Raw genomic sequence first — 22100 nt, forward strand, 5'->3', positions numbered from 1 at the left:
GGGGATAAGAGTTAATGGAGAATGCCTAAATAGCCTGCGCTTCGCTGAAGACATTGCATTGCTGAGTCACTCAGGAGGTGAACTGCAAATCACGATCAATGAGTTAGACAGGCAGAGCAGAACGGTGGGTCTAAAAATTAGCATGCAGAAAACCAAAGTTATGTCAACAGTCTTACAAGGGAACAGCAGTTCACAATTGGCAGTGAGGTGCTGGAAGTGGTAAAAGGATACTTAGGGCAGGTAGTGACAGCTGATCCGGATCATGAGAGGGAAATAACTAGAAGGATAAGAATGGGGTGGAGAGCATATGGCAGGTTCTCTCAGATCATGAATGACACTCTACCAATATGCCTCAAGAGAAAAGTGTACAACAGCTATATCTTACCAGTACTCACCTACGGGGCAGCTACGTGGAGGCTAATTAAAAGGTTTCAGCTTAAGGACAACGCGGGAACAAACGCGGGTTAATGACATCCTAGTCGAAATCAAGAGGAAGAAATGGACTTGGGCAGGGCATGTGATGCGAAGGCAAGATAACCGCTGGCCCTTAAGGGTTAACGGAGTGGATTCCATGAAAAAGTAAGCTTAGCAGGGGGTGGCAGAAAGTTAGGTGGGTAGATGAGATTAAGAAGTTCGCAGGCATAGGATGGGTGCAGCTGTCAAAGGACAGGGTTAATTGGAGAAACATGGGAGAGGCCTTTGCCCTGCAGGCTGATGATGATGATGATTATGACACTGACAGCGCATGTCCAGCAACAATTTCTTACAGATGTTCAAATGCTAAATGCATCTCAGCCTGCAGTACAACCTGGAGCACACAGTTTGCTAATGTTTCATATTAATAGCTCACTTGTTAGTGCCATCTTTTTTTAGAGTGCCCTTTAGGCAAAGGTTACAGGGTGTCTACCAATCGGGAAAACTGTGAAAACTGGGAATTCTCAGGGAATTTGGATAATATGGAAAAACTCAGGGAAAACTCAGGGGATTTGTGCATATATCAGGGAAAATTAGCTGCAGTTCTACATAAAAGGAACTAAAGTCGCGATAATGCTGCCTCGTGTAAACAATGCGGACTTGCATTGCACGGATTGTCCAGTGCGGCATTAAGCGTCCTCTCCTTAGCGACCGCTGGCCTCCAACATTGTGCTGTCAAGTGGAGCATCCCAGCAAGGCGGCAAAAAGCTTTGCGGCACTGGCAGCGCTTCCAATTTCAAAGCGTACTACGCCGAAAGCGGACACATTTCTGTGCTTCCCCGACGCTGTGGCCGACGGCAGAGCGCGCGCTTCCTATGGTTCGCACGTGCGCTGTTCGACGGCCAGCTGCCTCCCCTTATTTTCTGTGTTTCCGAGTGGACAGCTCCAACAAGCCGGCAGAAAACATTCTGAGAACTTGCGATGGTCCTAAATGGACCCTTCCTCCCTGCGCATCTCCTTGATGGAAGCGTCCATTTCTGCCGGAGGGGGTGCACGCACGCGACGCAAGCGGCGCAGCTTTGGGAGAAAGGGAAATAGTTTCCCGCCTTTTCTTGAGCTGCCAACACTAGCAAAGCAACGAATTCTGTCCGTACTTAGCTGCGCCGTTCTGAACCGACTTCATTTTAATGACTGCTGTGGTGCCGCAGGCAAGCTTTGTGCAACGTGTCAAGCATGACGGCCTTCAAGTGCACTTACGTCCAGGACTGGACGAACACGAAACATGGCGAGTTTGCAGCCTGGATTAGGCCCGTCGAAAGTAACCCGAACGCAGCGTACTGTGCGCTATGCAGAAAGCAGTTTTCGCTCAGCAACGTGGGAAGAAGAGCGGTGACAATTCACGCTGAAAGTAAGAAGCACCAACTGGCCATTACCAGAGCGGGGCACCCTCTGTAGACTCATTTTTGACACCGCCGACCACCGTTGTGACCAATGCCGGCCCATTGCCGTCAGTTTCTGCACATCCTTCAACTGGTTCAACTACTGCGACGGACGTCCAACCCAATCGTACAACAAAGGATATCTTTCAGCGTGACTTAGTCATAAATGCTTAAGTGATGTGGTGCCTCAACGCTGTTGTGACGCACACATCACTCCACGTTGCTGCGGCATCGGCTTCTCTGTTCCCTTTGATGTTCCAGTCATCAGCTACAGCCAAGAAAATGCAGCTTGGCAAAGACAAAGTAGGATATACTATTGTCTATGGCCTCGCACCTTTCTTCAAGGAGAACCTCATGTCGGAAGTAAGCCAAGCCTCGCACCTCGTCGTAGCGTTTGACGAATCGTTAAACAAAGTTGCACAAAAATATTGACTGGGCGTGTTGGTTCGCTTTTGGTCGGATGCAGAGCAGAGCGTGAAAACTTGCTACTTGACGTCATGCTTTCGGGGCGCGGGCGGGCGGAAGAATTGATATCCGCTTTTAAAACTTCCTCAGATGGACTCTCCTGATCAAAAATTCTTCAGATCTCAATGGTTGGGCCAAATGCAAATATAAAATTTCTCCGTGAGACTAAACAAAAACTTTGTGAATCCAGTGACGGCCATCATATTTGGTAGTTGCGGCCTTCATGTTGTGAACAGGGCTTTCAAAACCGAACACAAGGCAACAGGTTGGCAACTCGTGGAATTTCTTCGTGCTTTGTACAACTTATTCAAATGTGTACCGGCCCGACGCGCTGAGTACGCATGCATATCCGGGTGGCTTGAAAATGTTCGTGTAATTTCAAGAGCTATTGAGATTCTGCCATACCTAAAAGTGTACATCAAGTCGTGTCGAAACGGGAACAATTGACAGACCAGCTCCAGTTACTGCGTGGTCGAAACAGACATTCGCGATCCTCTGCTGTCTGCAAAGCTAACCTTTATGCTTGGCATCACGGAGGAACTGCAGCCGTTCCTGGCTCAGTTCCAGACCGGTTCGCTTATGCTTCCATTTCTTGGTGCAGCTTTGGAGAACCTTCTACGATCACTAATGAGTAGAATAATAAAGAAAGAAGTAATAATGGCGGCGGACAATCCGTTGAAGTCAATCAGTTCGGGATGACATGACCTCAGTGAGAGAAAATGCTGAAAGAGCACTAGCTCAAAATGAGATACTCAAAATCCGTTGAGGATAAGTCTCGTAGAGACAATATTGTGTTTTATAATGTTCCAGAGGAACCCAATGAAACATGGACAGAATCCGAGGAGAAGTGAAGAGGTATTGTTCAAGAGAACATGTCCCTAACCTTAGCCGAACTGGACATCAAACGAGCGCACAGGATCGGTAAGGCTGTAACAGAGAAAATGCGACCAATAATTGTAAAATTCACTCACTACAAAATTAAAGAACGGGTACTGGGCGCAAAAAGCAAGCTAAAAGAGTCCGAATTCTTGATTAGTGAAGATTTTGCCATGGACACCAGGCATGCACGGAAAAGCTTGCTGAATTCGCAAAGCAAACTGAGTCCGGTGAACGGTTTAGTCTTCATTTCAACAAGCTTATTCTGAAGAAAAAATGCTATACCTACTGCCCCATAACTGATTCCGTTCAAGAAAAGGACGAAAAATGTGTCGTAACTAACTCTGGTCCTTCATCTCCGAGATAGCTCAATGAACATGAGCACCGACCTGCGCAGGCCCCTCACAACGTCTCAGTTTTTTTTACTATTATACGCAAGGTCATTTGTAATCGTGATAGCTTATCTTTCACGGTCGATACTACAGCGGCTGGCATCATTGTACTAACAGAAACTTGGCTGAAAGAAACTGTGCATAATAAAGAAATATTTTCAACGGGAAAGTGTTACTGTGTATTTCGCTGTTGCCGTTCTTTTGGTGGAGGCGGTGGTGTATTAATCACTGTGTCCGACAATCTAGAATGCTTTGAAGTTAATGTTGATACTACACTGGAGTTCAAATGTGTACAGGTTAAAATTAACAATAAAGCTCTTTCATTTTGTGCATGCTACCGCGCACCATCTACGCCCGTTGGCTTTTCTAATGACCTTAATTGTATTCTGAACATAATTCAAACAAAGTTTCCTGATCGTCCTATTTTTATTTTTGCAATTTCCCGAACATTAACTGTTAACTGGTCTAGCCCTGCAGTAGACAGTGACGGATCTTCTGAGTTGGCAAGTTTTTCATCCCTCTGCTCCTTCGTCTCGCTAACTCAAATGGTCACCCAGCCGAAAAGGACGACAGCTACCAGTTCTAACGTAGTAGAACTTTTGCTAACAAGTGCCCCAGATTTTGTTTCCGGTGTAAAATACTTGCCAGGCTTAAGTGATCATTGTTTACTGCACATCACGTTGAATTTACCGTCGAATAAAACGCCAAATAAGACGAAAACCATTTACAATTATGCTAATGCAAATTTTTCTTCAATTAATGATGGCCTCCAGCTTTTTCTCGACGATTTCGTCCTGGCATGTGCCAAACGGTCTGTTAACGACAGTTGGTGCATGTTAAAAAAAAACTGCATGAATTAATCGAATTTCACGTCCCTTGTAAAATCATCATGACTAATCATAGGTCCCCACAGTTCACTCGTTCCTTAAAACGCCTTGGGAACAGAAAAAGGCGGTTATACGTCAGGGCGAGGTCGTCAGGAAAATCAGAGCATTGGGCAGCGCTAAGAGCCGCGGTTAGCACTTATAAAAAAATAGTTAAAAGATGCTAAACAACATTTCTTTAATGTCACACTGCCATCATTTCTTTTAACTGATACTAAAAAATTCTGGAACATAGTTAATGGGTCAGATCAGCCCTCAATCTCTCCTGGATTCTCAGTCAAATCTCGTCCCTAACAGTGACAGTGCTAGTGTTCCTAATTTATTTATTTATTTATTTATTATACCCGCAGGGCCACTACGGCATTATTGAGGGGAGTGGTTACAAAAAAGTGAAATAAATTTAACAAACTGGAGTTAATGAAACAGACAAGGTACAAACATGACTTCTACATATACATTGTAAGCTAAGGCATTGAGGAGAAAATAAAGATAACAAAATATAAACTGTATCCTTGTTATACAATGTTAGCGAGAACGTTCTTGAATAATTGATGATTGGTGATGGTGGCCATCAAAGAAGAAAGGTGGTTCCACTCATTCGATGTGCGTGGTACGAATGACTGAAAAAGAGTTTTTGTTCTGCACTTTTGCTAATGCATTTTCTGTCCCTTTTAGTGCGTCACTACCAGACTATACTCCCGATATCATATTTCCAATGGATCCCATTCGTTTTGACTTTGAAGGCATTAAAATTATCATAGATCATTTAAAGTTATCCTTTTCATGTGGTCCTGATAATATCAGCACTAAAATCCTGAAAAACGCTAAAGTATATTTTTCCATCATACTATCGAAAATATTTGATCAATCCCTTCAAACTTGTGACCTCCCAGACGAATGAAAATTGGCTAAGGTGGTTCCACTCCATAAATCAGGCGACAAGCGCCTACAAGTATCACTAGCCAGCATTCCTTGCAAGATAATGGAACATGTCATCTTGTCATTCCTAGCTAACTTTCTTGAGTCATCATCCTTTTTCACTCGTGCACAGCATGGTTTTAGAAAGCACTTTTCTTGTTAAACACAGCTAATAAATTTTACAAATGATATTAACTTCATTCTTGATCATTGCAGTGACGTTGACTGTATCTATTTAAATTTTTCCAAAGCATTTTACAAAGTCTCTCGCAGCTTGCTTCTTCACAAACTAAGTAAACTTAACATAGACCAAAATGTACTACGTTGGATTGAATGCTTTTTTTCTAACAGGTTCCAGTACGTGCATGCTAACGGCATTAACTTATCATCGGTTCCTGTGACCTCTGGCGTCCCACAAGGTTCTGTTATCGGTCCCTTGCTCTTTCTGGTATATATTAATGACTTGCCTAACAACGTAACATCCACAGTGCGACTTTTTGCGGATGACTGTGAGGTTACTGGGAAATAAGAAATACTACTGACACTGTACTACTCCAGGAAGACTTAGCTACTATATCTAACTGGTGTTCGCAATGGAAAATGACACTTAACGATACTAAATGCAAAGTAATGCGTTTATTTGCGTCACGTCAATCCATGCCCTGCTCCCTACACTATTTGTTCTTCCCTGCTAACATCGGTAACATCTTACAAATACCTCGGCATCATTATAACGTCAAACCTAACTTGGAAGGCACATATCAACTCATCATCACGTCCCCTAACCGCATGCTTGGATAGCTGAAACGAAATTCTTCCTTAGCCCCGACTCCTGTTAAACTCCTTCTGTACAAATCGCTTGTCCGCTCCAAATTAGAATATGCTAACGGGTGGCAGAACACCGCTATGAATCAAGTGTGCGTTTCTCGTGGTGCAGGGGGCGGCAGCTGTGTTTTAGTGGCGGGTGAAATGCAAAAACACGCCAGTTTGTTGTGCGATGTCAGTATATGTTAAAAAACTCCAGGTCGTCAGCGTATTCCACAGCCTTCCACTACTGCGCTTCCTAGCTTCTCTGATGGCTTGGCTGAGGTGCCCACCTGAAACGTGATTCAACCCTGACAGCGTCTGCTACACATGAGCCACTAACCCAGGGTGTCTACCAAGTTGATGTTTCCGAATTCCCTGACGTTTCCAGGTTTTCCCCGAGTGCATTTGTAAAATTCCCAGAGTGACACAGTAGTTTGTTTTATGCGAAAACAAGCTGACACAAGCCGCCTGATGGTATTGCTCTCCAGTAAGCATGCTAAAAACTAAAAACAACAATTTAATCCTATTTGAATAGTAAGGAGTAGTGTTTATTTCATTTAAAAGAAAGGGGAGAGATTATCAAAATGCATGACAAATCGAATATCTTCGAAAAAATGCTAAAACAAACTGAGAACCCTTTCACTAACTCTCTTATCGACGCCCTCGAAGCCGTACAGAACAGAGCAGCACATTTCATCTTCCGTAACTATGATTGTTTGTCCAGCGTCACAGAAAGGAAAACCACATTGTCACTAACCCCTCTCTCACTGCGCAGGAAAATATCATGCCTGTGTGTGTTTTTTTAAATTTACCACATGAATTCCACCCTTAAAGATACATTACTCACGCCGCCAACCTATGTTTCATCCCGCTTAGACTAATCATCCATGCAAAGTTGGTGTTCCACAGTGGCGTACAACATCCTGCATGAATTCATTCATTCCAAAAACTTCATTGGACTGGAACCACCTACCACGGGATATTGCACATCCCAATGACTTTAAAGAATTTAAGAAGAAATTATCAACACATTATTGCTTACCATAGCTTTGTTTCCATTTCCTTTTTTCTCGTAATCATGCGCATTCTTATATATTTTTTCCCCAGTTTTGCTGTGTTAATATTTATACTAATGGTGGCGTTGTGCAGTTTGCATCACTTTCCTATGTGTGATTTAGCGTTTCTTGGTATTTGTATCATTTTGAACTCTCTTCAATTTCCGGGTTTTTGAATGATGTATTTGTTCCGGTGTTTTTTTTTTTAATTTTTTTTTTCACTGTATGCGTTGTCTTCTTTTGTAACAAATTTATTTAAATGTGTGTACCACTCCCCTCAATAATGCCCTGTGGGCCATGAGAGTATCAGAAATAAATAAATAAATCAAGGTGGACATGGGCCTTACTGCGAACATAGTTGTGACGCCCAAGGTTGACCTTGGGTTTGCTACGAAGAATGCGCTCCGAAAGGTCCAAAACTTTCAGATTTGGCTATCCTAGGGTTCAGATGGCACTACGCCACATTTGTGAAGAACTGCGCCAAAAAGATCGCGGGGAGGTCACCGTTGCGGTTCAAGCTGGTGAGGGGATCATCATCTCTTGATCCCGCATGCACGCTGATTCCTGATCTCAGGGAATGGCGTCTAAATGATGGACTTGAAGTTCTAATGGAGCACCAATGGATAACAGGAACAGAAGCTGACCGGCGATGTGGTCCTACAAGCATGTATGCCCCCTAGCCTTGACGCAAGTGGCATTGAAAATTTCCAATAGGAGCACGCATCGGCTGGATGCCCTTTGGGCAGGCATCTGTGGTTCGAACAAGGAACTGTTCGCAGTTGTGAAGGTGATTCTGTCTCTTTCGCATGGAAATGCGTGTGTCGAGCGGGGATTTTCTATTAACAAAGAATGCCTTGTTGAAAATCGGAAGGAGCAATCTTTGGTCGCCCAGCGAATCGTGTATGACGCCGTAATGTCGGCAGGAGGAGTTGCCAATGTCAGCTGACCAAGAGGATGCTCCAAATGGTCTGTGGGGCAAACGCACGGTGGAAAGAGGAGCTGGATGGGACGAGAGCAGAAAGGGCCGATGCACTCGTGAAGGAACGGGAAAGGAAGCGTACCGCCACTTCTGTGAAAGAGCTTGAGCTGAAAAAACAGTGTTGGCTGACGCCGAGATGCAAGTGTCCCTCATCCAAATGAAAATAAACTCTCCAGAGCAGTGAAACAACACTGAAGCGTTGTGCACGAACTTGAGGTTGACCTTCCAGTGTTACTTTGAGGTTTGTCGCTCTTTCACTTCTATAAACTAAAGTTTCTGTAATCTGCTGTTCGTCTTAATAGACTTGCCGAGATAGAATTACACTTGTGACGCTAACGTTCAGGTTCCACACCATTGCGGTTACTATCAGTAGATAGAAATATGTCACATTTGAAAATGTTCAATTCGATTCTCAGTTTGTTTTAGCATTTTTTCTAAGATATTCGATTTGTCATGCATTTTGCTAATCTCTCCCCTTTCTTTTAAATAAAATAAACACTACTCCTTACTATTCAAATAGGATTAAATTCTTGCTTTTATTTTTTAACATGCTTACTGGAGAGCAATACCATCAGGCGGCTTGTATCAGCTTGTTTTCGCATAAAACAAACTACTGTGTCACTCTGGGAATTTTACAAATGCACTCGGGGAAAACCTGGATTTGTCAGGGAATTCGGAAACATCAACTTGGTAGACACCCTGGGTTAGTGGCTTATGTGTAGCAGTGGCTGTCAGGGTTCAATCACGTTTTAGGTGGGCACCTCAGCCAAGCCATCAGAGAAGCTAGGAAGCGCAGTAGTGGAAGGCTGTGGAATACGCTGACGACCTGGAGTTTTTTAACATATACTGACATCGCACAACAAACTGGCGTGTTTTTGCATTTCACCCGCCACTAAAACACAGCTGCCGCCCCCGAGATAGAATTTGTATCGCTTCTGCACCACGAGAAACGCACACTTGGTTCATAGCGGTGTTCTGCCACCCGTTTCACTCCTTCCTTCATGCCACAGTCCAGGTGTCCATCGAGTGTGAGACTGCTACTGGGTCTTTTCTTATTACTAGTAATCCAGCCTCAGATACTCACTGTGGTGGCCTGAGCATTCCATGCTGCTTCAGGTGAATGGACGTAGTCTTTACAGAGGAAGGATGCTCGACCTGTGCCATGAACAGTAGGTCCTTTGGATCTGTGTTGGGGCACTGCCGGAGAGCGCTGATGTTTCGTTGCCAGTCCTGGAGTTGCCATGTGTGTCATGCAAGAGTTTGGGCGAAGGCAGTGGAGCACTGCACCTCTTCTATGCCATGCTACAGTATGTGGAATCGGCGGGAGTTGGGAAATTGGCCATACCTCATAGCAACAAATGAGCGTCTGGAATTGCGTTCCTGTGCATGCTTTCAAAAGCCGCCTTGGGACTTTTGGGACGTTTTCAATGGCACCTCTATTGGCACTGCACGGAGCGTATTGTCTTCCATGTCCATCTACAGTTCATTTCCATCGTGACTCAGTGGTTAGGGCACTTGGCTGCCAAGCCCCAGGATGCGGGTTCAATCTAGCCATGGTGGCCAAATTTTGTTAGAGACTTAATGCAAGATGCCCATGTGCTGAGTGATGCCAGCGCACATTAAAGGGCCCCAGGCGGTAGAAATTAGTTGTCCATTTCCCTCATATCCCATGTGTCAGTTAGACCAAATATGGGATGTTAAACCAAATGTACCAATGTCTACTGGAGAGGCCTTTGCTCTAGTGAGCCTAATCAGACTGACGATGATGATGACCAATACTTATTCACAGATTTTTCTAAACAAAAAGTATCTGAATAACATTGACCCATGCTTTTGGAGTATTTCAACAGTTGGCCAGGAGGGGTGTTCATCTGTGGCTCCGTTGTGTACTTGTGATTTTGTTTGCTTGTTTGCATCTTTACTGTTCCCTCACACACTCCTAGGAATGGCCCAGTTTCTCCAAAGTAGCTGAAGCCACATGGCCTTTGCAAATATGCGGCTTTGTCAGCAGGGCTCCCCTCCTCCATGCAGGGAAACCTCCCTGTGGCCTTTCCTGGCATGCCACCATCCAGCATGGCCGTTGCCGACACTGCCTGGAGGCAGACGCTGTCTGGCCAGCCCAGGGAGCCCCTGCAGAATTTGGACATGGACCACATCATCCAGGCCAGTGGGTCACACTTTGATAATACTAACAGCTGTGAGCCAGATGGGCTTAACTGAGGAACTTGCAAAGGAAAGCCCACACTTTGGAAGAAAAAAAAAAATTATATTCTCTATGGCGAAAGTTGGGGGTGGGTTCATTATGTGAGCAAATGCGTACTTTGATTCCGTACTTGGACCCTGCGACTCCGCATATAGGTTGGCTCCGATTATAGATCAAGCTCCCAACCTTGGAAGGTCATTTTCCGAAAAAAAAAAAAAGTAGATTTATAACCGGCAGCACACTGTTGTTACGCTTGCGATGTCAAGACTGAGAAGGACTTGGGAGATGGTGGCATAGCGCAGCCTCTGGGATTCACACTCGGAAAACTGTCTTGATATCAGCACAGTCTGCAGCATGCGAAAATGGCTAGTCATTTTTTAACGTGACAGCGTTAAAGGCCCGTTCAGAAAATCTGGTGTTGGTGTTGTCAGTGTAATTGTTGTGAACGAAAATTCACGGGCATGGCTCTGGCAGGTGGGCCTCCTAGGTCACGTTACCTTGCGGTGTCATCACAACCTGGTCACCGGATAGCAAGCAAACTGCCCACCGTGACAGTCAAATTAATGATTGGTCGCTCGGGAAGAGCAAGCTGGGTCGCACAAGGCCCACCGGTGGGAGCAGGGCAGTGGCGCGTAGCCTAACCGCTGCACCACTGCGCCAGGAGGACTCCCAGGCATCTATGAATGACCCTCTGTGTATAAGGGAATTAACCGATTGTGCTATTGCATCATACCCTTAGGGCAGAGCTTAATTGTGTGCTCCAATTTTTTTTTCGGCTTTTGGTAGCTTACAGAATCTCTATTTCACTGTGAACTCTTTGCCATGTGACTGCAATGTTCTGTGGATACAGGCCAACTTAACTTTTTTTCGTTGTCTCTTTAAAGACTCTAGACACCTAATTTAATTTTATTGCGTGTTTTCTTCTTTCAGATGATGCGTTAGACATTAGAATACATGGATCACCGCATGGTATTAGCATGCGGCCGCTGAATAATTTATAATTTAATTTCTTCTTGCACGCTGTTTCAGTTTCATGAGCCAAACAATGGTGGTCATGTGTAGTTGACGTTCACCTCTCAGTGATGTGAGGCACGAAAAAAGCTTTAATTCACTACAACGCTTAAACCAGCATGCTTCAAGATGATAGCAGACAATGATCAGCAGTTATACTGCCTTTTTTTTGATGCCTCGCGTCATTTAAAAACCAAGTACATACACGTTAAAGCCACCGTTTGGTTGAAAAAACTCAAACAATGTCAATAAGAAATTGACTTATAAATTTTTCGCTGGTTGGAGGCGAATATCATGGATTGACCCAAGTATATTGATCTCTAATGCATCATTTGAAATAAGAAAACGTGCAAGCAAAAATTTGGCGTCTATAGTTCTTTAAGAGTAGACATTCAAAGGCCCCTGTAAAGTGTCTGCTGCATGGTACAGGCGAAGTACTGTTCAGTGGAGGAACACCTGCAGCAATGCAAGACGCTGACTCGAACTTATGCAGCATCATGTAGTTCAACACTGCCTGCCATCACCACAGACTCTCGAAGAGAGAAACTGAAACTAGGCGGTTGGAGTGTTTTTTGTTGACGGTGCCCTGCAATTGGCGCCACACCTGCCGTTGTGTGCTTACCAGAGGTTCACAGGCAACCCTGCAGCTCACAAATCAGGCTTGTATAGGCCTATTTGAATTTTAACTTGCTGCTTCGGTTATACATCGACACGGCCTCCCACCTGTAGCCAGACTTAATAAGCCAGTTTGAGCTCAGTTGGGTCAGAATTAACGAGTGTTCGACGCCATGGAGACACAGGTGTTGGCCGGGACCAACGTTACTAGACTAGCTTCAGTTGTCAAACTCTCCGCCTGCGCCCTTACTGCCGGTGTCTCCACTCCCTTTCCCGCTGCCAGATGGCGGCGCCGCTCCATCCAGCTCCACAGCAGACGCCCCGCCGTAGCCTAGCGTTCGTGCAGACGAGCAGCTTGTGTGCGTTTCACGCTCGCTCGCGTTGTTCCTTGTGGTATTTGTGATAGTAGGCAAAATCGGTATCCACATACAGGTGCTTGTCACGTTTCCTCGTTGCTTTTACTGGAAGACTAGATCCCTGGCGCTGTTCCAGGTACCTAGCAAAAAATGCACGCGTGTCGCTAAATCAAATTGAATGACGCGTGCACCGGGGTCCTGAAAGTGCAGGCATAACCTGACACGACTGAGCGTATTCTCTGACAGTGCTGAAGCTCTCTTAGTCGGTCCATCCTTCATGCTTTACGGGCTGGTCTCGCGTCCCCGTGCGGCAGAAGCAAATGTGTTCCCAGCACACATTCGCTTGTTTATGCCGATACCAAATCAGGGCCAATTGCAGAGCTCAGAAGTCGCGGCGCGATTTCTGAGTCTTGTGCTGTGGCCTAATCACTTTGATCTGGAGCAGTTATAGACCACATTGTAAGAAAAAATGTGCGACCCACAAAAATAACAGCACAACTTTGTTGTGAATCAACGAACATTTTATTAAAGAAAATGAAGTAAAAAACAACCGTATGGCCCACGTATATAACTAAGATAAACCTTATCATAAGGGAAATAATCTAGGCCAAATGATTTGAGCCCACGTGGGCCATTTACACCTAAAGCAGCTTGGCACGTTTCCTCGCTGCCTTTACTTCAAGGCTGGATCCCCGCCGCTGCTCCAGGAACCTAGAATAAAAATGCATGCGCGTGGCTAAATAAAACTGAATGATGCGTGCACTGAGTTCCTGAAAGTGCATTGGGCACCCAACACGACTGAGCGTATTCTCTGACAGCTCTCCTAGGATGGTCCAGAACAAGTCACCAAACACCTTGTTAGACTTTGTTTGCCGCTCTATAATACATTCAATTCCTGACAACATACAAGTTAGGGCTCCAGAGGGGTTCTTCAGAGCGCCAGGCACAAATGACCTAAGTTCGGTGAGAATGGCTGCCGGTGGAACATCTGATGCAGCTACCAAAGTAGCATGGCAGTCACTGCAGTCCGTCATCTTCGCAGACTTCTTAGCAACGTAGCCGCCAAGATAGTGGAGAACAGCTGTAGATGCAAAAGGGCGGCTGTCGCTCTGTTGGAGGGAATCAGCGTCTGCCTCCTCCTGCAGGTCAATCTGGCTAATAATTGCGGCGAGCTTCCGCTGACGATCTTCTTTTCAGGACAAAGCCTCCAACTTCTTTTTGCTAAGGGTCTCCTCCACAGTCACAAGAACCGGATCAGCATCTCCGGAGCAGTTGCCTTTCAGTGCCATTTTTAATGGTGTGTAAAGGCTCAGGAGCCTTAAAATTTGCCCAAAGTGTGTGATTGTAGGGTGGTCTTCATCACCACCGAAGCTTCTCACCACGCCAAAGAAGCGCTACAAAAAAGAAGAGGTCAGTCTTTGGACACAGTCGCCAAAACATGGTAATTTCAAAACAAGGAAACACGATAAGGGTTACCTCTAACGGGTCCTGCTTGAGCTTCGCAGTCAACACATATCTGACGCCCTTGTCATGTAGCCAAGTTACGATGTCGAGGACTGACAATAGCGTCACTCGAAGAGATTCGGTCGTCATTTGAGAGGCAAACAGCTTTGTGTTATTCTTAACACTCTCCTTTCCTGTTGAGTTCAGCATGTCGAGGAAGTCGATGATCACCTGAATTTCAAAGTGAAATGGCATGTAGCATGTCGTTTTGAACTAGTAGACACCCTAAGCACGTAAAAACACTTTTTGTACCTTGAGTTGTGGCGAATTCTTGCGTATGCCTTCGGCTGGGCACTTGGCATTTAATGCATCAAAGAGGTCATTCATCCGCCTTGTGAAGCTCTCCGTGCCTTCTGTACCCTCAAAGCCAGGTTTCTGTTGCTCCCGGTAGAACTTCAGGCCCACAGCGACGCTCCTGCTGAATAGCTGAGAGCAATGTTCATTATCACCTATATGTTTCAGTTAAAACCCGTGATCAGAGTGGACAGTACATTTCAAGGCAAAGGCTTTGCTGCTACCGTGCCAAGATAGCAACTGCAAAAAGATGATACAAAGCAAAAGGCACACTTGTCATACCTGTGTTGCAAGCCGGACGTTCATCTTCTCGAGCTTCTTCGGATTCACATGAGATGCCATCAACCTTGGAACGACCTTTAGCTGTTCTTTCTCTTGAATGTCGTGAAGTTTCCTGTAGTGCTCGAAATTCACCAAGTCAGAACCAGCCTACAAAAAGCAAAAAAAAGCAAGCATTCAGGTTAGTGAAACATCGCAACGTTCACATGTACGAGAAATTTCTGAAAAGTTAGACGGGCATTACCTTTCCAAACTTGTGGGTCAAAAGATGGTTTCTCACGCACTTGACAATATGTGGCACGTCGCACAAGAAGTGAAGAGAACGTCCCTCCTCAAGTGTCGGGTGCGCGGGATCTTGTTGATTGGTTGACACAGCTTGCCTGATATACCGACGTGAGACCACATCGACCTGTTATTTCCTGCGCCATCGCTCACGACCGCTATGATGGTAGCACCATAGCCTTCAAGTTTGAGCACGGACTCCATAACTATTTTGGCCAGTTCAAAGCCTGGAGCAGCACCTCTGGTAGCAAAGCTGGCTACTGGCTGCACCCACCGATGAAAAAGGGGTATGAACATGGTCACTAGGGCATGGTCAGCAGCAATTTGCTCCCCTGAATGGCCTCCATAGTTGACGAATCCATCAAACTTCAACGTTGATTTGTTGAAATCGACCGACTCCCGTAATTTGATCTCGTCCAATACAAGAGTGCTGCACCGCTCCACAGGACGTACATCTTTGAAAAAGGCCTTGATGGACTCAAGCGCAACCTCGTTGTACCCATACTCACAAGGTACACCAGAAAGAATTTGGTTTAGGCGGCTGGTCGTTGGAAGGGGAAGCAGCTTCGTGCTTCGCAGAAGGTTGTAAGCTTTTGGGCTTACGATACGAAGAAGGAGGCAGTTCATTACCCACATCCTTGTGTATCGGACACCTCGAGGGCCCTTTGCTTTCACCTGCTGCAGTGACGTCCGAAATGCAAGTTGCTGGACTGGTGGTAGTGAGGTCAGTGCCTCCTCAATCGCCGCAGATTCTTGGCCTGCTAGCTGCTTCTTTAGTTTATCCACCTCGGCCATGAAAGAAACTCTTGCAGATGCGGCTCTTAGTGCTTTTTTTTGAAGATTTTTTATCCTTTTCTGTCTGTGCGACGCCATTTTTTAGCTTCTGAAGCATCTGCATTTTCAGCTCTTTCATTTTCTTTTGGCATGGCTTGCACATCGCTTCAGAAGAAAGTACCTTGCACCTGCGTGGAAAGCTTGTAATTGTAACTTTCAGTGCTCTTAGCCCCGGACAGACATTGAGCTCGTCAACTCTCTCTATTAGAGCCGCTAGGTCATCCAATGTGCGGATGTTAACGCTCTTGAATGCCACGACCACACGGCCGAGAGCACTTGCCGTGGCATTGTTGTCAGTCCCCACTGCGACGCATTTTTCAATTTGTGGGAGCCTTAGTTGTGTTTTCAGAGTGAAAAACACGACATATTTGCCATTGGCGTCCTCAAGACTCAGCATCCGCCACAACGACGGTAACCGAACGCCTTCCAGATCACTTAAAGTGACTTCCTTCAAAGCTTCCAGACCGGAACCTGAGCTACAAACGATTTGCATTTCTTCTGCGTCTTCACATTGACCGCCACTTGAAGGTGACCTCGTGAGACCTGCTTGTGCAGTGTTTAGCTCCCTTCGTTTTCGTTTTTTTTCCGGCGGCTTCGAAAGGTACGAAGGAAGGTTCGGGAACAATTTCGGCACCGCACCCTCGGCAAGCGTCCACTTGCCTCGTGGCACCTCAACTGTCTGTCCGTTTATAACATGCACATAACTCTTCAAGATATCCTGCTCATGGAAGTGCAAATCACACACCTTGGATTTTGCAGAGTTCCCGGTCGGCATGAGGAATCGCTCTGTTCCACGCCGAGCAAAGCGTCTCATTGCTTGGGGCACAGAAAAAAATGGCGCTCCGAACTGTTAACATCGTTCCGGTAGCCGCTTTTGCAGCCCGGAACGCAGCACGTCGGCATCGTTTGCTGATGTTAACACATGCGGCGAAGACTAAATCTCCGTAGATGGCATGCTTGTTGAAATCCGCCGTGAACGAGCACCCGCAAAACACGCCAACGCTGCACCGCGTACTTCGTCCAGCCCGTTCTTCTAACCGGTTAGTTGAGAAGTGAAACTGGGTGCGGCTGCAGCGCCACGAAGGCGCGGGCCGGTGGCGGTTCCGCGCAGCGCCGCGGAGTTTGACAACTGAAGCTAGTCTAGTAACGTTGGCCGGGACAGCGCCAGCAGCCAGAATTATCCATGGATTTCTGATGATGATGACTGCTGTAGCTCGGGCAGCCTCTGGGTGCCATCTTGTGCAAATGTGAAACTTAATACCTTTCTCTATTGGTCAGTTGATTTTGTCCATTTGAAATTTATACATGCTCTGCAAAAGCTAGACGTGTGAGTGCCGCAAAATGTAGGACTTCACTGCTTGTTGCCCCAGTCTCGTCCTGTGGTGTGTGCAAAACCGCAGGCTGAATTCTCGACTGGAGTGGGCACGTTTCGATGGAGGCAATAAAGGATGATGCCAGATGGCCACAGCCATTCCTCAATGTTGATACGAGAGGCGATCACCTGTTGTAGAGGTGGACTGAAAAAAATACTTCAGATATTGATTATTATCTATTCAGTGTGAAAAGAGAAATAGGCAGATGTTATCGTCTCATGTTTAACCGCGCAAAAAAACGAAGACCGAGAACAAGAAGGGACGACACGGGCGCAGAATATCAACTGATTTTTTATTCAAGGAAAAGAAGCCTATATATGTACCTTCAGCCCGCGGTAAGACAGGCTAAAAACACGAAAACACAAATACTATCGCACACTATCTTGGCGCATGTAACGTGATGCCACTGTGATCACACACCTAAAAAGCGAACTCCACATCGTCAGAGACACCATAAAAACAGCAAACCCACGGGCACACTCCTATCAGGCTAACACTCCATACTGCCTGCTCGCACTAAAAAAACTGCGCAAAAAGGGTATCTCCCTATCAATCAGGCCTACCGATGGTGATGCTACACAGTTATCAGATTCTTTCTTCATCAGGTAAGCTTCCACCAACTCCCTGCATACCTGATACCTGTGCTTAAATAAGATGTTGGCCTTAAGTAAGATGTTGAAGAATAGTAAAGCCCTCGACATTGACAGCATTGAGATAAAACCTATAAAACATGTTCTTGATCTTGTATGTTCATACTTAGTGCATATATTCAATCTTTCGCTATCATTTGGCACTTTTCCTGACGACATGAAACGTGCAAAAGTCTCTGTTATATACAAGGGAGGAAACAGGAACGACATAAGCAACTACAGGCCTATATCGATAATTCCAACCTTCTCAAAAGGCCTTGAGAAGATTATGCTCACCCGACTAGACAAGTTTTTTACTAAGCACAATATCTTAACAGAATGCCAGCATGGTTTCCGTAAGGGTAGGTCAACGGAGTCTGCCCTTCTGTTGCAAAAAGAAATTATCATTACGAACATTGAAGCTAATAGATTTACCCTGGGAATCTATATAGACTTCAGTAAAGCATTTGATTCGATATGTCACATAACCTTCCTTAATAAGTTAGATCATTACGGTGCCCGTGGGTTAACAAATACTCTTTTGCAATCGTACCTAACCAGCCGATCCCAATGTGTTGACATTAATGGTTACTATTCTGCCTTCCAACAGATTTTATCCGGTGTCCCACAGGGCAATATTCTTGGGCCGTTTTTATTTAATCTTTACGTAAATGATCTTATCTATACTGATGATAATGCTGTGTCCGTATTATATGCCGATGATTCAAGCTTGTTCTTTAGTTCCACTAATGAAGTCGATTTGTTCAGTATGGCGAATAGTGCTTTGTCAAGACTACTGAAATGGTCCGAAACAAACAGCTTAAAAATGAATGAAAAAAAGACGAAAGCAATTTTATTTGCACCTAAAAACAAACGTGTGGCCTCTAGTCATGAACCAAAACTAGGACCTTATAAAATAGATGTCGTGAAACAGCATAAAATACTTGGTGTCATATTCTCCAGTCAGATGACATGGAGCAGTCATGTTGAACAGCTAGCCAAAAAACTCTCATCTGCCATAGGTGCCTTATTTCGGACGCGTGACATATTTCCGATTTCTATTAGATTACAAGTATACCACGCCCTCTTCCGTTCACACCTTAACTACTGTACACTAGTATGGGGGACGACTACTAAAAAGAACGTCAATACACTTCTTCGTCTAGAAAAAAAAGCCATACGTTGCTTAAACAATGTATCATATTTACATCCCTCAGCAGAGCTATTTTGTCGGCATCATATAATCAATATTCACTCCTTTTATAATTACCGTCTCCTCCACCAGTTTCACTTTGGTAATGAAAAGTATAGACAATTCTTATTGACACTTTCAGGTGCAACGCTACGCTGCAATATTTCTAAAACGCGCGCCTGAAAACTGGGTGATTCCACACCGCTGAACAAATTACCTTCTACAGTCATTAAGCTATACAATGCCAATGTTAATAAGCTCAATGTGCCCAGTTTTATTAACCCTGTAATAACTCGCAAAGTTTTGCGTTCACTATTTCTAGAGTGACCTGTGCTTGCATCCTATAAACACAGTAATGTTAGCTTTATGTCTAACTTGAGTGCAATGATTGTCTTTGTTGTAATCTCGTGTGCATGTATACGCTAGTCCTTGTATAACGCCTTGATGTCTTTTTACTCTTACTTCTGCTCTTATATTTGTAATTTAGGATAAAATGTGTCTTTTTCGAAATAACAGTACATGTATAACTTTTTTTTTTTTTTACTGCTGTCACTGTTGCCTGCCGTCGGCTTTCAGGCCTCGTCAAGCTGTCCCCACAGCTTTTTGCCTGGAAGACCGTCAACATTGCGAAATGTTGAAATTAAAGGTGAATTGAATTGAATTGCAGTCTTGTTCAACCGTGGATAACGATCTTTGCCACCTTTGCAGTGCTAGGCAAGATTAGAGGAAGCCGCCCCCTTCAACAACCTGCGATGCTCTGCCATCCGCTCGTTAATCCATCGTCCCGTCTGGCCCATCTACTTTGTCCCACACGAGAGGGGGACTTCACACACGGCTCCAGTGTTACACTCGGTGAACCCAGTTTGTTTTCTGTGCGCTATCGTATCGAGCACTCAGCTCCAGCACCATTGCTCTCAGGCTCGAGCTTTGTTCGCACAGCACTACAAATCCTCACAAGCTTATTCTTCGCTGTGAAAATCACGTCCGCCCCGTATCTCGCACCCACTTTCTTGAGCCGGGGTGAAATTCCATGGACATATGGAATTCCCACCACTTTGTCTCCTCCACTGAGCCCGTTGTAGCATATTGCTGGTGCGGGCTGGGCACTAATGCTTTCTTTTTTTCTTTTTAATAACTTCTGTGTCCGCCCACTGTCCTCTTTTTTACTGAAAGAAGCACTCACCATCTTGACCAGGATCCTTTCAGAGATCTCGGCCACCACCTGCTCAGGATACCCTGCTTCCTTCAGCCTCTCTGCCTGCCCCAGGAAGCTAACCTCAACTCTGTGGGTACAGGATTTGCCAAGGGACGCTTTTAAGCAGGAAGTCGCGATACCAGCCTTGACAAGTTTGGAATGCCCCGAACTGAAGTTCAAGAGAGGTTTTTTCGTCCTAGGGTGATATTCCCAACACACACTGTTCTCCAGGTAATGGATCCTAAGGTCTAAAAACTGTAGGGTAGCTGAGCTGGGTGGTTCGAAAGTGAATCGCAGGCGGCCACCACCTGTATCTTTGAAGATTTTGACGACGTCCGGGACTGCCCTGGGGGAGTTCGACTTCAGAATGATCAAAAAATCATCGACGTAACGGAAAACATTTAGCGCAAGATCAACAAGAATTTCCGCCAGTTCCCGATTCATCCTGCTCAAGTAAATGTCGCTCAAAACGGGTGCCACACGGGAGCCGGTGCACACACCCGATTTCTGTACGTACACCTTTCCGCCCCATCAAACAAAGGTCAACTCCAGGTAAAACGATAGCAGCTCCAGGAAACTATCTATCGAAACACCGCAACCCGCCACAAACACCAACTCATCATTGTCTATTACAATGCAGTCTTTCACTCTCTTCATGAGCTGAGCATGGGGTAGTGTATAAAATAAATCCTCCGTATCGATGCTGAAGGCACAGTATTTTTTCTTATCCAGCCTAGACAGGTACTTAACCACACTTGCAAAATTGTTCACCAAGCAAGGATCCGAAAGCTTGAGTGAGCTGAAGTGTCGCTGTAAAAATCCCGATACAACATGCTGCCATGTGTTGCGCTCATATATGATTGCCCTGAACGGAACGTCCGGCTTGTGGGTTTTTGACATGAAGAACAAGTCCAGAACAGTACCTTTACTATTGTTGCCGGCAGCAGCCTATCCGTGGAGGCTCATCCCTTGCAGCAAAACCATGGCTTGCTTTTTGATGGCAACGGGCTTCACAGCTACTTCCTTGAAGTTCTTTTCTCCACATCATCTGCTTTTTGGGCGAATATCCCTTCTGGAGCGAGGACAAAGAACCCTTCCTTTTCTGAGAGGAGTGGCCTCAGGCCCTCAGCGACCAAATAGTTCACAAACCCTTCCAATCACCTTGGTGTCTTCTCCCTTCTATGGTCCATCACAATTGCAGAACACTCCTTCACGCATCTTGGTTTGTCTACGTCGGGGACAACCCTGGAAACCGAACGCGAGAGCGACAACAGCTCTAGCGGCGTCATGGCAGGTTCAAAGCAGAAATTTGATCCCAGTTCTAGGGTGTGTCGGTGCCACTCCTCAATCACACTTTGGCCTAGGACAGTAACCTCCCCTCTGGTCGCCGAAGCCTTTTTCCTGGCACGCAGCGTAGGGCAGATGGTATTCCACAGGAACTCGGTAAGACGGTCTGCTGTCCTGTACCAGTCCTCGCAAATCCGATGCCTTAGTCGTTCATCCTTCACCAGGCCGCAGCGAACACTAAGGCATAGCTTGTACCACTCCAACCTAGGATACGGCAGAACCGTTTGGAGTGACCAGGGGACGGTTGAAGCCATCCGCTTAACACCTGGATGTCAGGAGGGCAAACTTGCTGTCTTGCATGCCACGAAGCCGTCCTTGCTCGGCACGCGCACACAGCTATTAAGGCGGTCAGCACCGCTCAGTTATGAAGGTGAAATGTTACACACGGAAAAGAGCCCACTGAACAAGAAATGTAGTCAATAAGAACGGAAAAGTGGGCGAGTTGGTAGGGATTCATGTTTAACTGCGCAAAAAAAACGAAGAAGGGACGACACGGGCACAGACTATCAACTGATTTTTTATTCAAGGAAAAGAAGCCTATATATGTACCTTCAGCCCGCGGTAAGACAGGCTAAAAGCACGAAAACACAAACACTATCACACACTATTTTGGCGCATGTAACTTGATGCCACTGTGATCACACACCTAAAAAGCAAACTCCGCATTGTCAGAGACACTATAAAAACAGCAACCCAACGGGCACACTCCTGTTTGGAATGTTAGCCTGATAGGAGTTCACGCTAGAGGTAGCGGATGA

The 22100-nt window shown here is 45.6% G+C and overlaps 1 protein-coding gene across 2 annotated transcripts in view; it reads left to right on the plus strand.

Moving 5' to 3' along the window:
* gry (trafficking protein particle complex subunit 11 gry) overlaps positions 1–22100 on the plus strand; it is a 374318-nt gene that overhangs the window by 170765 nt on the left and 181453 nt on the right. For both annotated transcript variants that reach the window (XM_077655723.1, XM_077655724.1), the window contains exon 16: positions 10261–10396. In XM_077655723.1, coding sequence (XP_077511849.1) covers positions 10261–10396 — 136 coding nt within the window. The remainder of the gene's footprint in view (positions 1–10260; positions 10397–22100) is intronic.

Source organism: Amblyomma americanum, chromosome 2 (assembly GCF_052857255.1).
Source record: "Amblyomma americanum isolate KBUSLIRL-KWMA chromosome 2, ASM5285725v1, whole genome shotgun sequence".
NCBI classification, from domain to species: domain Eukaryota; kingdom Metazoa; phylum Arthropoda; class Arachnida; order Ixodida; family Ixodidae; genus Amblyomma; species Amblyomma americanum.